The 14,409-nt window shown below is 37.8% G+C and overlaps 1 protein-coding gene across 1 annotated transcript in view; it reads left to right on the top strand.

Moving 5' to 3' along the window:
* The window catches only part of LOC115423999 (myosin phosphatase Rho-interacting protein-like), a 42,431-nt gene that overhangs the window by 27,200 nt on the left and 822 nt on the right, over positions 1–14,409 (top strand). Inside the window, exons 16-21 of the mRNA XM_030141059.1 lie at positions 1,601–3,730; positions 6,288–6,435; positions 10,281–10,398; positions 10,478–10,637; positions 11,622–11,723; positions 13,248–13,334. Coding sequence (XP_029996919.1) covers positions 1,601–3,730; positions 6,288–6,435; positions 10,281–10,398; positions 10,478–10,637; positions 11,622–11,723; positions 13,248–13,334 — 2,745 coding nt within the window. The remainder of the gene's footprint in view (positions 1–1,600; positions 3,731–6,287; positions 6,436–10,280; positions 10,399–10,477; positions 10,638–11,621; positions 11,724–13,247; positions 13,335–14,409) is intronic.

Raw genomic sequence — 14,409 nt, 5'->3', positions numbered from 1 at the left:
ACTATCTTCTAACCCAGGGGTGTCAAACTCATTTTAGTTCAGGGGCCACATTAAGCACAAATTGATCTCAAGTGGGCCGGACCAGTAAAACAGAAGCATAATAACCTCTAAGTAATCACGACTTCAAATTTTTCTTTTTGTTTTACTGCAATCAAAATTAAATTATGAAAATATGTACATTTACAAACTATCCAAACAAAATGATGTAAATAACCTGAAAAAAATGAAATTTCTTGAGAAAGATAAGTGCAATTTTAATAATATTACACCTCAAAATTTCACTTTCAAAAGTTCAGGTTTTTCACATTTTATTGTTAAAGAATAGTTTGTAAATGTTAATATTTTCATAATTTAATGTAAATTTTTACACTAAAACTAAGAGCAAAATTTGGAGTTCATTATTTATAGGTGTAATGTAATATTATGTTTTTTACATTAAACTAAGAACATTTGGAGTCATTATTTATAGGTTATTATGCTATTATTTTAGTTGAGATCACATTGTTCTGTATGTGGAACCTCAACTAAAATGAGTTTGACATCCTTGATTGTTAATACCTTAGTGTAATTTTTGCATTTCACAAATTCATCCCATGGGCCGGATTGAACCCTTTGGCGGCTGGATTTGGCCCCCGGGCCACATGTTTGACACCTGTGTTCTAACCTGTTACTAATCCTGCCTTCACGTGCTATGGGAATTACGGTAAATACTAGTTACGAATTTGAAAATGGCACATGAACGCCCCCTCACGTTGTATTTTCCGGAGAACTGGGAAAAAATTTTATCTTGTCAACCTTTTATTCAAGAGTTAATCACAAAAACATCCATCATTACAATTTGTCCACATTTCAAAAAATAAACACAGAGTAAACAAACCAAAAGTACAACAGAGGAAAGTAAACATAACAAACACACATGTTAACAACCCTCATCCACGCCCCCCCCATCCCAGGACTTATGATGTATCCCACCAAGGGAGGCCACATAAATTCTAGTTATTTTCAGGTTGAGTTATCAGTATATTGTTGAAGGGGATGCCAACTCTGATTAAACTAGTGTAGTTTATTTAACAATGAGAACCAGATTCTCTCCAGGTGACAGAGTTTAACCATTTCTTTCAGCCGTAATTTAACTGAAGGAACTTCAGATTTTTTCCAGAACAGCAAAACAAGCTTTTTTGCTATGATAAGGGAAAAATTTGGATCCACGAGCCACCGAGATGAACCTTTTCAACACTTTGGAGAGCAACAAGGGAGTCATAGCGAATGATTAACTATACTTTTATTACCTGATGATTTTCCACATTTATTGCATATACAATTTGCAAAAAAAAAAAAAATTACAAAAAAAAGTGCTGTAGCAGAGGAATCAACACATCCAAAATTGTTTTACCCAAGTAGAAGGTCACGATAAATTGTATTTCATCCATTTTCGATTCCGCTACGACAACAGAAGCACTCGAACACAACACACTCGTGATTTCAAATTTACAAGTGGAAAGGATCATCTTCCCGATAGCACGTGAAGGCATCATATAGTTTTGTGTTCAACATGTGGGAATTAATCCTCCTTTTCTCCCTGTTTTCGATCTTCCCAAAGCTCGATGCTAATTTTAACCCCCTGGAGTCGAATGAAAAACCTCTGAGCAGCCCCAGTCAGAGTCTGAAGGACATGTACGAGGAGACCAGGGAGCTCCTCCAGCAGCAGAACGCCATCCGACACAGCCTTCAGGAGCAGCTCACATCACCTCAGCACCACATCCCTACCATCCGTCTACACGACTCGGACGGGAATCTAACACAACTGGACGATTTCCTCTCTGAGACTGTGGTCACACCTTTACTGTCACCGGCGTCAGAGTCAGACAGCCTGCACTTCGATGGACTCACTCTGGACGTCGACCAGAACAGTCCCAGTCCAGAAGCACTGCTAGACATCAGCGAATGTTCTCCTACTTTATTGATTTCGGAGCAGGATGGGACAGGAGATGGTGTGTCTTTGAGTTGTGTGGACCAGGCGGTGCTGAGGAGGCTTTCCCAGGAGGTGGAGCTGCTCACCAACCAGAACAAGGCCCTCAACCAACACAACCAGGAGATGCTGAACCAGCTGACGGAGGCCGACCGCGAGATAGAACGGCTGAAGGCGGAGCTGAGCGGCAGGTACTCAGAGCCACTACACCTGCCCGAATCGGAGCAGATGGGGCGGACCAGGGTGGAGGAGCTGGAGAAGGAGCTCAACGTCAGGAACCAGGAGCTGATGGAGGCCCAGACGCTGATCACAACCCTGGAGGAGAACGTGAAGGAAACAGAGGCGCTGCTGCAGCTGGGAAACGAAGCGAAGGAAGCGAAGGAGAAAAACGTCGTCGCGGAGAAAACCGAGGGATACCTGCTGAGATGTTTCGAAGCCACCGAGGCCAAGCTCAGCGAGTTGGAAAGGAAACTGGAGGAAGCAGAGGTGACGTGCAGGGAGCTCCAGGTGGAGAACGAACAGCTGAAAGAGGCTGAGAAGGTCTACAGTGAAAAAGCAACAGAGGATGTCAGGAGGTTAAAGCAAGAGTTAGAAGAAAACCAGCTGCAGAACGGAAAGAGTTTGAGTTGTTTATCTGGTGAAGAAAGAATCCAGAAGGTGAAAGAGGGGGTGGTGTTGAGGTTTAAGGCGCTGGGGAAAATACTGGAAGTGGTTGAGAAGTTGGACTTGGATGCAATGAGGAGGTCAACGGAAAGTGATTTGACGGAGCTGAAGGTGGTGGGTCAGCTGAGGCGGGAGGAAAGTTTTTGGAGATCGCTGCTCGGAGAACTGAAGGCGACCTGGACGAACGATGAGGAACCACTGGAGGAGCTTCTCAGGGAGGTGACAGAGTTTATGATCGTAGAGAAACAGATGCTGATTTTAGGCCACGTTCCCATTTCTGGAGGTTCCGAGAGCGAGACTTCAGGAGATGAGGAGGTTATGTTGAGTAATGCAAGTGAAACAGCGGCAGAAACCAAAAGCAAAGATGAAACCACGACATCTGATTTTAATTATCAGCTTCTGGACGTGGATAAAAGCTTAATAGAGCATTTCAGCGCCATCACACAGATTAAACTTTCACTTTTAGACAATATAATCTCTGCTCAAAGCCATCTCCAGCTGACGACTGAAAGGGTTTGTGAGTTTTTAGAGCATCCCTGGTCTGGTTTTATTCACTCTGCAGCCACTGAAGCTTTGTACTGTTGTCACATCAGCAGCCTTCAGGCGGTACATCAGAGAGAAATGAACCAACAGAGGCTGAACATGCCTTTAACCTGCAGCGAATGTGTTAATCTGATGGAAAAAAACATGGAGATGCGCGAAAGACTGTCGAATCTAGAGGAACAAATCAGCCACAGGATGGACACATGGACGCAGACAGATGAGACTTGTGTAGAAGACACAGATCCTGAGCCTCAGATTGAAGACGAAGCTGAAGAAGACGTGGAGTATAAAGTCGACGTCGACGACAGCATGGAAGTCTCAAGCGTCGAGGATCAGCCGGAAATCCAGGAGATGTCCGATGAAAGCAAAGACACCAATGATGCATCGCTCGATCCGGGCCCGAATCTGGAGACGGAGCTGGTTTTAGAGCTGAGACAGAGAGTGGAGGAGCTGGAGGAGCAGCTGAGGGTCACGACAGAGCAGATGACGGAGGAGATGGACGTGAAAATGAGCTCTGTTCAGGAGAAGCACGAGGAGGAAATGGAAAAGCTGAAGGTAAGTAGTGGTGGAGGAGGGATTCAGATCATTTAGACTTTGACTTAGACAAACTTTATTGATCCACAAGGGAAATGAGTTTACTTGTTTTATTTATTTGTTTATTTATTTGATGAGGACAGTGCATATTAATGAACAGACAGTACAAATAAAAACATTAATTTGTGTAAATATGCCACATTTAGCTGTGACTTGGTCAGAATAGTTCAGTTGCATACAAAAATACTCTTGAAAAAACACTAGCAAAAAAGCAAAAAAAGGAAAGTGTGAAGAGATATAAGCAATAAATAATATAAATAGAACACATTAATGAAGCAGAAAAAATACAAGATTTGCGTATACAAATCTACAGGAAACAGAAGTAAATTTGTAAATATTTGTATACACTATATCCATACAGCTGTGAAAGTGACTAATGTGCAGTAGTGTAAAAGTATGAGTTTTTTTACTCCAAGAGAGAAATGTAAAAATACTCCAAATGGAAGTATAGAAGTTTGAACAACAAAATGTAGATGCAGTTGATTGTACTGACATGTTATGATGTTTCTGCTAGAAGTGGTTTAAACGTATTTAGATCCACTTTTAAAAAACAGAGACGTCAGATAAAACATCACATGATTAACGATGGGAAACAGGAAAAAACAGTGCGGATTCACACACCTATTTTCAGCTTTTGGGCATTTTGTTAAATCCTGGTTTGATTTTTTTTTTGTTTTGTTTTGTTTTGGCCATTTATTAAAATGAAACCATTTTAGAGAATGTATATTTTTTCCAATATGCATTATTTTACCTCCGCCAAGGAGGCTATGTTTTTGCCAGGGTTTGTTTGTCTGTTTGTCTGTCCGTTAGTGTGCAACATAACTCAAAAAGTTATGGACAGATTTGGATGAAATTTTCAGGGTTTGTTGGAAATGGGATAAGGAAGAAATGATTAAATTTTGGTGGTGATCGGGGGTGGGGGGGCCCACGGGGGGGGCCACTGATCAGCCTTGGCGGAGGTCTGCGCTCTCCGAGTGCTTCTAGTTTATTTAGTTTTCAATATATAGTGGTGGTTGAAATTATTAGAAGACCGGACAGATCTGAAAATATTGACCTTTTTTCCCTCCAAAACATGATTTCATTGAATAATGTTGATGAAACGTGTGGATGGTTGATCTGAGTACAACAAATATCAGATGAAGTGAGTCTTACATGATTGTGTGACATTGAAAGTGAAATAAACTTAGTTTGTTTTTTCTAAAATGACCTAAGTCTCCTCATGATGGGTCTGTTCTATGGTTTATAGAGCAAAGTGATGACTTTGTAGATATTTCAGTTGTTTTATGAGTATTTTAATGGCCATTCATTAAAAAAAAAAAAGATGAAACCTCTTAAATATGCAAAGTGTTCTAATAATTCTGCCACCACTGTAAAAACAAAAAAAGTTGTTTTAGCCCCTCCATATTCATCAGATCACTGGTGCCCCAATTGTAGTAAATACATTAAAGTTTCTACAATAAAACCTTTGTCGATATAGACGTGTTATACCTTCTCTGAAAGCTTAGATGCTACACAATTGAGTCATTAAGTTTATTTTACAGTATTCCTGAACACCAAAAACATATTTAGTGAAAGAATCACCCAGATAGTGATTGAAGTTAATGGGACTATAGTGTATGAGTGTTGTGTATTTAACACAAAACTAAGTTCTGTTTAAGCAGACAACTGGAAAAACACAAGGGCAGACTTAGTAAAAACTGATCTAAATTTTTTTTTAAGCATAGCCACAATATAAGCTATCCACAGCCCAGGGTGCAGTAGTCAGAGAGAGGTACAGGGCAATCATATACTGTAAAAATCAACCAATAAGAGACCTCCACTAGGTCATTACCAAAGACGAATCTGCTCTCATACAAACATAAAATCATACATCTCTGTGTTGAAACACCACAATGAGTTCAGGTTGTATTTTAGCCACATACTAAAAGAGGAAATTATCTGAAACTAGATGTTATTACCTTTCAAATGAGGTGTCATTGATGAATTCTGGCCTTGTGCTTCTTCAGGTATAGGCTTTGGAACTTGGTAAATAGGAGAAAATGAACACAAATTAAAAGGGAAGGTCAAATGAACAATATATATAGAGGAAACTCTATATATTATATTGAAATATAATAAATAGAAAAAAAGATAGATAAAATAAATGAATGTTCCTTTTCCATCTCCATACCTGACACAGTCTGTATGTCTTGATTGTTGGGGTGAAAAATAAACTCACATCTATCTTTTATACTCTGGAAGTTTTAAATGAATGTTAGTGGTCAGACCTTGTGCTCCTTTACACACTCTTTTTCAATCTTTGATAGGTATTTGTACCTGAAGATCCTTTTATTTTAGTTTCAGATGACTCAGATCTGGCCAACAGCAAATGAAAAACCTCAAATTTAAAACTGTCAGATAAATAATGTGGAGTAAAAGGTGTAATATTTACCCATGAGATGAGTGAAGTAGACAGTGAATTACTCTAAGTGCTTGACTAAAATCTGTTATTTAACCTGTGAATTTGTCATTCCTCCAGGCCACATGTGAACGTGGCTTTAACTCCATGGAAGAGTCTCATGTGAAAATATTGGAGGAGCTGCAGCGCCGACACCGACAGGAAATAGAGCGCCTGCTAGTGGAGAGAGACCGTCTGCTGGAGGAGGAGAGCGCCGCCACGGCAACAGGTGAGGAGAGGCCGGTTCTATCTGCATCTGAACCCGACTTTTACAACCACTTCTGATCAGTCCTGCAGAGGTTTAGTCTGTGTCCTCCATCAGCGGTGTTTGGAGACTGTAAAAATGGTCGTCAGTTGTAATGTTACAGTGCGATATGTAACAAGGTACTTTTACTCATGTACTTAAAGGGTCAATGTGTAATATTTTTAATTTCAAATGTTTAAAAACTGACCTAAAATTATCATTATAGTGTTTAAAACATAAGGCTGTGAAGTTCTGCCAAAGATGCTATTGTATAGAGATACAGAGTGAATTTATTTCCGGCGACAGGCCGGTGGATTTATATGACCACTAGAGGGAGTAGTGAGTCACTCTGTCAGGCTCCCATGGTGAGGAAAACTAACACCACATGGCCTTTGACCAAAGCATCAGAAAGTGACCAGATGACATGAGAACCATTAAGAAGCAACTTTTAAAGTCAAAGAAAAGAAGTAGCAAAAATAGTCTTGTTTCCAGTGGAGTCGACTATAAAGCAAAAGAATTGAGTTTGATGCTGAAATGTCTGCGTTTCTTCTTAACAGGTGACTTTGATTCTGAGGCTTATGAACGTATAAAGTTATTATGGGATGTTATTATCTTGCTAAGTTGCCGTTTGTTGATCCACGGTTCAGACTAGACTGTGACAGTTCTGACCTTGTTTGATGGATTCCAAACATATCTTTAGTTCAGCTACTGACAATATAAAAGTACAGAAAACAGAGGTGAGTATGGTTTTACTGTGGCTGTTTTCTGTCTAAAAACAGAGCTAAGCTAACAGAGCTATAATGTAAACTATCAGCTGATGCAGCATGTGGAGAAGCTTTATTTATTTAAATGACATGATGCAGAACTACAGCACTAATCTGTTCAGCATTACATAAACAGATACAGATAAACTTTATTAATCCTTAAGAGGAGGTTTTTGGCAAACAAAGTATTTTAGACTGACTCCACACTGATGAATAGTGTCAGAAAATGCGCAAATATTTGTGATCAAATCAGTAGGAATACACCAATTGATGAAGGGTGGAAAGACTTTAAAATAGTAATCATTTTAAGTTGCAAAGAGTAAAATTTGCATCAGCATCAGTCAGGAATCTTTAAACATAAGAATGATCTACTTGATTTTTTTTTTTGTAATATTTAATATAATGTACAGGATTTTATGCTGTAGTATTTCTAATTTTATTTAACTCTTTCGGTGCCAGACAGTTAAGGGGCTAATAAGCCTTAAAAGCCTTAAAAGTGCCACAGAATTTTTCAGTATTTCGCGTCGTCTTTATAATATTTGAAGAATCCTGCAGGAAACCGCTCGGTAACATCCGGCGTGTTCTCCAAAGCCGATCTGATCGGCCTGCGGCACTTTAAAGGTTGTATTCGTAAAGCCGATTTAATCGGCCCATGGCACTGAAAGAGTTAAGTAAAGAACCTGAGTACCTCCTCCACCTCTGTAAGTATATGAAGATTGAAAATAATAATTTCAGTAACTTGTCCTTTTTATATATACAGAACGTGTATGATTTTACGATATGAACTAATGCAGATTCTACAAACCATAGAGTGTAAAAGCTTTGTTTCTCATTTACTTCATTCTTGACAGGATGTTTGTACATGTCAACTTGTCCTCCGCTCCAGAACCAGTTTTTCCTCGTGTTCTTTCACGGTGATGTTTGAGTTTCATTGTGCGGACATTTGTGAAGGCTTTGACACTGTCAGTACATCACAGTTCACAAATATTCCACAGCCTCTTATGCTCCGGTGTGACTTGAACCTGATGTCATCACTACACAAACACTGAAAACAGACTTACATAACAGCAGCAGATGTTGGAAATCCAGCAGTTAAAGTTTGAAATGAGCAAAATGTATTATTGTAACTGTTTCATGAACTGTTTAGTGGAAAAATACAGAGATAAATTCTTACTTAAAGCAGAGTCTTTTATGGTGTTTAAATTTGTGTATAAAACAGGGATGTTAAACATATGGCTCATGGGCCCAAACGTGCCCGCCAAAGTGAAGAAATGACACTGAAGATATTAACAATCAACAACGTCAAATTAATTTTAGTTCAGGGGCCACATACAGACCAGTATGATCTCAAGCATGTCAGACCAGTAAAATACTATTATAAACCTGAACAACATGAAATGTCTTCAGAAAAGTAAGTGCAATGTTAACAAAGTTATGCCTGTTATGAAATGTTTTGTGTCTTTGTAGATCCATTTTGATCTGAAAGTAGTGCTCATGTGTAAATGATAAACTGAGGAATAATATTGTTAAAATTGCACTTATTTTTTGTAAGAAATTTCAGGTCATTTATGGTTGTTCATACATGTAAAATTTTTCATAATGTAATTAACTCTAAATAAACTAACTCAAATAAACTCTAAAACAGTCTTTCCCAAATGGGAGTACACGTACTTGAATTTATTTACTTTTTTTTAGATACTTTGAATAAGTCAACATATGCTGGATACAAAATTAAGAATGAGAATTAATGCTGAAATATAAAACACAAATACTTTCATATTATAAAATTGACACTTCTGACTGTCGTGGAGGCGTAAACGACAAAGAAATTCATGGAGAATGGATTGGTTGTCAGTCAGGCCTTCCTTTATTGTGCACAAGTGAGAAACTGACAAACGAAGCTTCGCCCTCTCTCAGAAGTCAGTTCTGACCTGTCCTGGAAGTCAGTCTAACTTATAGTAGCCTGCGCTAAGCTTAAATGCAATTGGTTAATATGATGTATGACGCTGTCGCTAAGCAGAAGAAAGAAAATAAGATACAAACAGAAAGAATGCAAGACCTTGGAGTTGTTCTGGGAAGTTTTAAGGAGTTGGGTTATGCCGTATCTTGTGGTACTGTTAGAGACAAAGTAGCTTAGAAAACATGCAGAATTGAGAAACTGACTGAGAGCAAACATTCCTAACTAGGCCTGTGGTTAGAAAGAGAATGAAAACTGAAGAGCTATCATAGGTGTCTTATAAACTAATAGAAGACTTATGGTCAGTATTAAAATCAGTATTAACATGACCTTATTTCATTTCAGTATTTTTAAAAACTTTGCCCCCAAGCTTTGGTAACATTTTAAGAACATTTCTATTTTATATTATTCAAGTCATTTCTTTTTCTTATCAATGAAAGAGGACACTTTTCAGTTTATATTTTGCACACAAAAGTTACTTATAAAGATTTGTTATTTTTAATATATTACAGTTAAATATATGTTGTTACCTCTGCCAAGGAGGTTATGTTTTTGCCGGCACTGGTTTGTTTGTCTGTCCGTGTGCAAGATAACTCAAAAAGTTAATAAACGGATTTGGATGAAAATTTCAGGAAATGTTGATACTGGCACAAGGAACAAATGATTAAATTTTGGTGGTGATGGGGGGGGCAGGGCACTGATCTGCCTTGGCAGAGGTCTGCGCTCTCCGAGTGCTTTTCTAGTTTGTTAATAAAGTTTTGAAAATAAAAACAGACACCTTTGGCACAGGAACAATTTTGCCCCCTTTTCTCAATCAAAAATGCTGAAGAGAAAGTTGGGGGTACTTGGCTAAAATATATATATATATTTCAGGGGGTACTCCACTGTAAAAAGTTTGAGAATGACTGCTCTAAAACATAGAAATAATGTCAACTCCAAACTTTTCTCGAAGTGATTATGTTATTATTTGACTCAGAGCATATTAATGTGTATTAAAGGGATCATATTGTACTATGTGTGGCCCCTGGACTAATATGAGTTTGACACCTCTGGTTTAGAGGATGTTTTTGTTGAGGACTGTGATGAAAACCTGTATCCTTGTCTGTCAGCGATTGAAGCCATCAAGAACGCTCACCGCCTGGAGCTGGAGAGGGAGGTGCAGAGGAGGTGTCAGTCAGAGTACAGCACAGCAGATTCTCACCTGGAAGACCTCCACCGACAACACAGGTATGAGGACGACGTACAAATACACCGACAGTTTAGGCGTCCATGCATCCAAACCATCTGACTGTGTTTGTGTGAGTAGGGAGGAGCTGGCCTCCTACCAGCGGGAGCTCCAGGTGTTGTCGCAGCAGTATTCCCTGAAGTGTCTGGAGAACGGACACCTGGTCCAGGCTCTGGATGCAGAGAGGAAGGCCTTATGTCAGTGTCAGCAGGAAAACCAGGACCTGAGGACCAGGAACCAGGTGACACAAAACTGGCCCACCAAAGGTTCCAAACCAGCCCGCTGGATGAATATGGGAAGTGTAAAATATTACACTGAAGATATTGACAGTCTAGGATGTTGCACCCGTTTTAATTTAAATAATAGCAAAACAACCTATAAATAATGACAACTACAAATTTGGTTTAACCTTTTCATGCGTGAATTATGAGAACCTTAGTCGAGATTTTTTTCCCTGAGTGTTTTTATTTCTCTTTAGGCATGAAAAAACAATGCAATTGAATTTTAGAATTAGAATTGTAAAAACATTTTCATTAACTGAAATAAATAAAAACTATAATAAAATAAAAAATGATAACTAACTGAAACTGTATTGTGTGCTTACAAAACTAACAAAAATGTATAAAAATTATGGATAAAATTCCCTTCGTTTTCGTCTTTGTCAACGTCGGATTGATATGAAATCGATTTATTTCCCTCGAGCAATTTTAGCTAGCAGCACCATACGGCACTTCACGGTCCGTCACTTGTCGTCACTTGTCGTTTCCAGTCGTCTTCTGGTCCCCACTCTACCTGGAAACATGGAGACTAAAGTTGGGAGAAAGCAGCAGAGTCCTGTCTGGGATTTATTTGAATACGACGGCGAAGAAGATAAAAGATATGAAAAAACTAAAACTAGACTAAAACTAAGCATTTAGACCAAAACGAAAACTTATAAAAACTATCAAACCTGCTCTAAAAATGAATTAAAACTAACTGAATTAGAGAAAAAAAAGTCAAAACTAAATAAACTAAACTAGAATGAAAAATCCAAAATGATTAGAACCTTGGTCTGTATGTGACCCCTGAACTAAAATGAGTGCAACACCCTTGACTGTTAATATCTTCGGTGTAATTTTTGCACTGAAGGGCAAGATTTTTTGCCAATGGGCCGTATGTTTGACACCCTTGGTTCTCAGTGTTAATATAATACTGTTAACTCTTTGTGTTGTTGTGTATCCTCCAGGAGTTGAGCGGTCACCTAGCTGCAGAAATCACTCGACTGTGCTCTTTGGCCAAACAGGACGAGTTGCCGCTGAGTCAGGGGATGGATGTGTACGAGATGGAGGTGAGACTGGATTCATTCCTGCAAAATCTGTTCAGAAATTAAAACAAAAAAAGCAGCTGAACATCTAATGATGATCAGAGAAGTTTCTATCTCGGCATTTTGTACATTTTAAACAAGAATATGTAACTTCTTTTAGAACAAATGCACTGTATGTGAATCTCACTTTAAAAGAAAACACAGTGAACATTTTTTAACTTTGTTAAAATATTTCTGACAATTTGATTTCCATCAGTCTGTGATGTCTGTTTGGCTCCCTCTAGTGTTCACTGGTGGTTCTTGTATCCACAGCAGATCTCTGACTAAAATAATAACTACAGCTGTATTAAAATAGTCGAAAATAACCTTCCTATCCCATTTGTTTCTCAGCGGAAAAAGTCATGAAGTCAAGGAAAGATGGAAAGGAGAATTCATAAGGAAAAGACAACTTTACTGTAGTTAAAGAGTAAAAGTTGAATCTTCGTACTGTGTTTAGTGCAGGCTGTAAATGTAGACGATATGATGAAGATTAGATTAGATTAGATTAGATTAGATTAGATTAGATTAGATTAGATTAGATTAGACTTTAGTTAGCCCACAACAGGGAAATTCAATGGTCAAGGCAGCAACACAGTAAAGTGCAAGAAAAGAAGTGTACATGCCTAAGGATAGTGCAAAAAACAAGATAGTGCAAAAGCAAACAATATAGAATAAAAGAATAATAATAGTAATAAAGAACTATACAGACTATATACATATTTACAACAGAGGGGAAATTGCAAAAAGTCAGACAGTACAGATACAATAATGCAAAGTCGGTAAGAACCAAATAATTTTGCAGTGTAGGGCTGGACAATGTCAGGAACACATGTTAAAACATATTAAATAAAAGTCTCCTCTTCTCCAGCGTTTCTGAATTTCCGGTGTAAAATGTATGGTTTCAACACTCTGAGATTATGAAAAATTATCTACTTTTTAATGAAAAGTACAGCGTTTTCTTTTATAATCCCCATACACAACATACATAGTCATATACAAAAGTTTTATTCCACCTTTATTTTTGTTGTTTTTCAGAGTTGAAATGAACATATGTATTTATTTCTCATTCTCTTTTCCTCAGATACAAGAAAATGTCTTAAAAGACACACTCAGAAAACTGAACTAAATGGGTTGTAGAGGTCAAAGCTATTATTTAGTGTGACCTCAGACCCCATGACAAGAAGCAGCACAAACAGTTAGAAACATCTGACATGTGTTGAATGAAACCTGGTTTGAAACATCAGGGAATTAATGCCATAAACCTCATATTGTCTGAGCAAAAGGGTTAAAGACATGTTCATATGGAAAGTCACAGTAAATATGACCACGTTGGTTTATAGAAGCTGTTTTTACTGGAAGTTTTGTTTTTACTGCTGTACATATGTCACATATATCCTGACTGGGTCTTAATACAGAGACTGTAGAGAAATAAACCTGTAGTGGAGACATTTGTGTCCATGTGTCTTTTGTGAAGATGTTCTGAGGCTGATGTTAACGCTGTCGTTTCAGATCACGCTCAGGGTGAAGGAGTCTGAGGTCCAGTGTCTCAAACAGGAGATCACGTCTCTGAAGGACGAGCTGCAGTCGGCACAAAGAGTAAGACTCCCATTTTAATTTGCACTACTATTTAGTTTATTTGTATATTTTAGTCGTATTTTTTTTGTCTATATTCTACTTTCTTGGAATTCTTTGCATGCAGATATTTTATGCTTCTGATCTGGACTGAAGCAACTGTAACAAACTCAAGTTCCCCAAGGGTTCATGAAATAAAGTATTGTGATTCTGATTCTGTTTTTATTTATTTATTTTGATTTAACCCATAAAGACCCAAACATCTACTAGTGAACAAAACCATCTACTGATCTAAAATGTTTAATACCTGTTGATCCACTAATCCTATCAATGCATGAAATAATTGGTGTAAAATACAGTTTGTCATCTTTTCATGGTCATCACACATGACCCATTTGGATGTTCAGAGGCTCCATAGTTACCATGGAAACACATCATTTTATACAACTTTGATTCACCAGTAAAACCCATGGAGTAGGATCAATAACAGTGGTTGGAGGCACTTGTTTTATGTTTGGATACTGATATATTTGCTGAAAAAGTCCCTTTTTCTTCAGTTTTCTATGTTTCTGATATAATGACCCTCAAGTTTTAACTGAGCTTTAATGAACATCTACATGATCAGTGAATTAAATATAGGAAAATACATGATCTTCACCGAAAAAATGCAAAATACAGAGGATAATATTAGAATAAATGGTGATAAATCACTTAAGAAAGATTAAATAGAGACAAAAATTCATTTGGGAACTGACACAAAAGTAGCACTGGGTCTCTATGAGTTAATGTTGTCTTAGCCTACCTCAGTTCTTATTCAGTGAAGTATATTTTATCATGTTCAACAAGATGAAAATGATGAAACTGGACAATGATTTGTAATTTGAAACTACTTTTCATGGTCAGAATGTGACAAACACCAAACAGCAGAAACAATTTCTATAAAGTACAAGTAAAACAGAAATAATACCCAACAAATGCTAAATAAATGTAAGTAATTAATCATCAAATATGAAGCAGAACATCAAATGGATATCAAAAATCATGGTTTTTGGTTCTTATTTCCAGTTAAGAATCAGTTTTTCTGACTCTGTTGACAATA

This window comes from Sphaeramia orbicularis, chromosome 8, assembly GCF_902148855.1.
Source record: "Sphaeramia orbicularis chromosome 8, fSphaOr1.1, whole genome shotgun sequence".
Taxonomy (NCBI): Eukaryota; Metazoa; Chordata; class Actinopteri; order Kurtiformes; family Apogonidae; genus Sphaeramia; species Sphaeramia orbicularis.
This window is presented reverse-complemented; position numbering and strand designations above follow the sequence as displayed.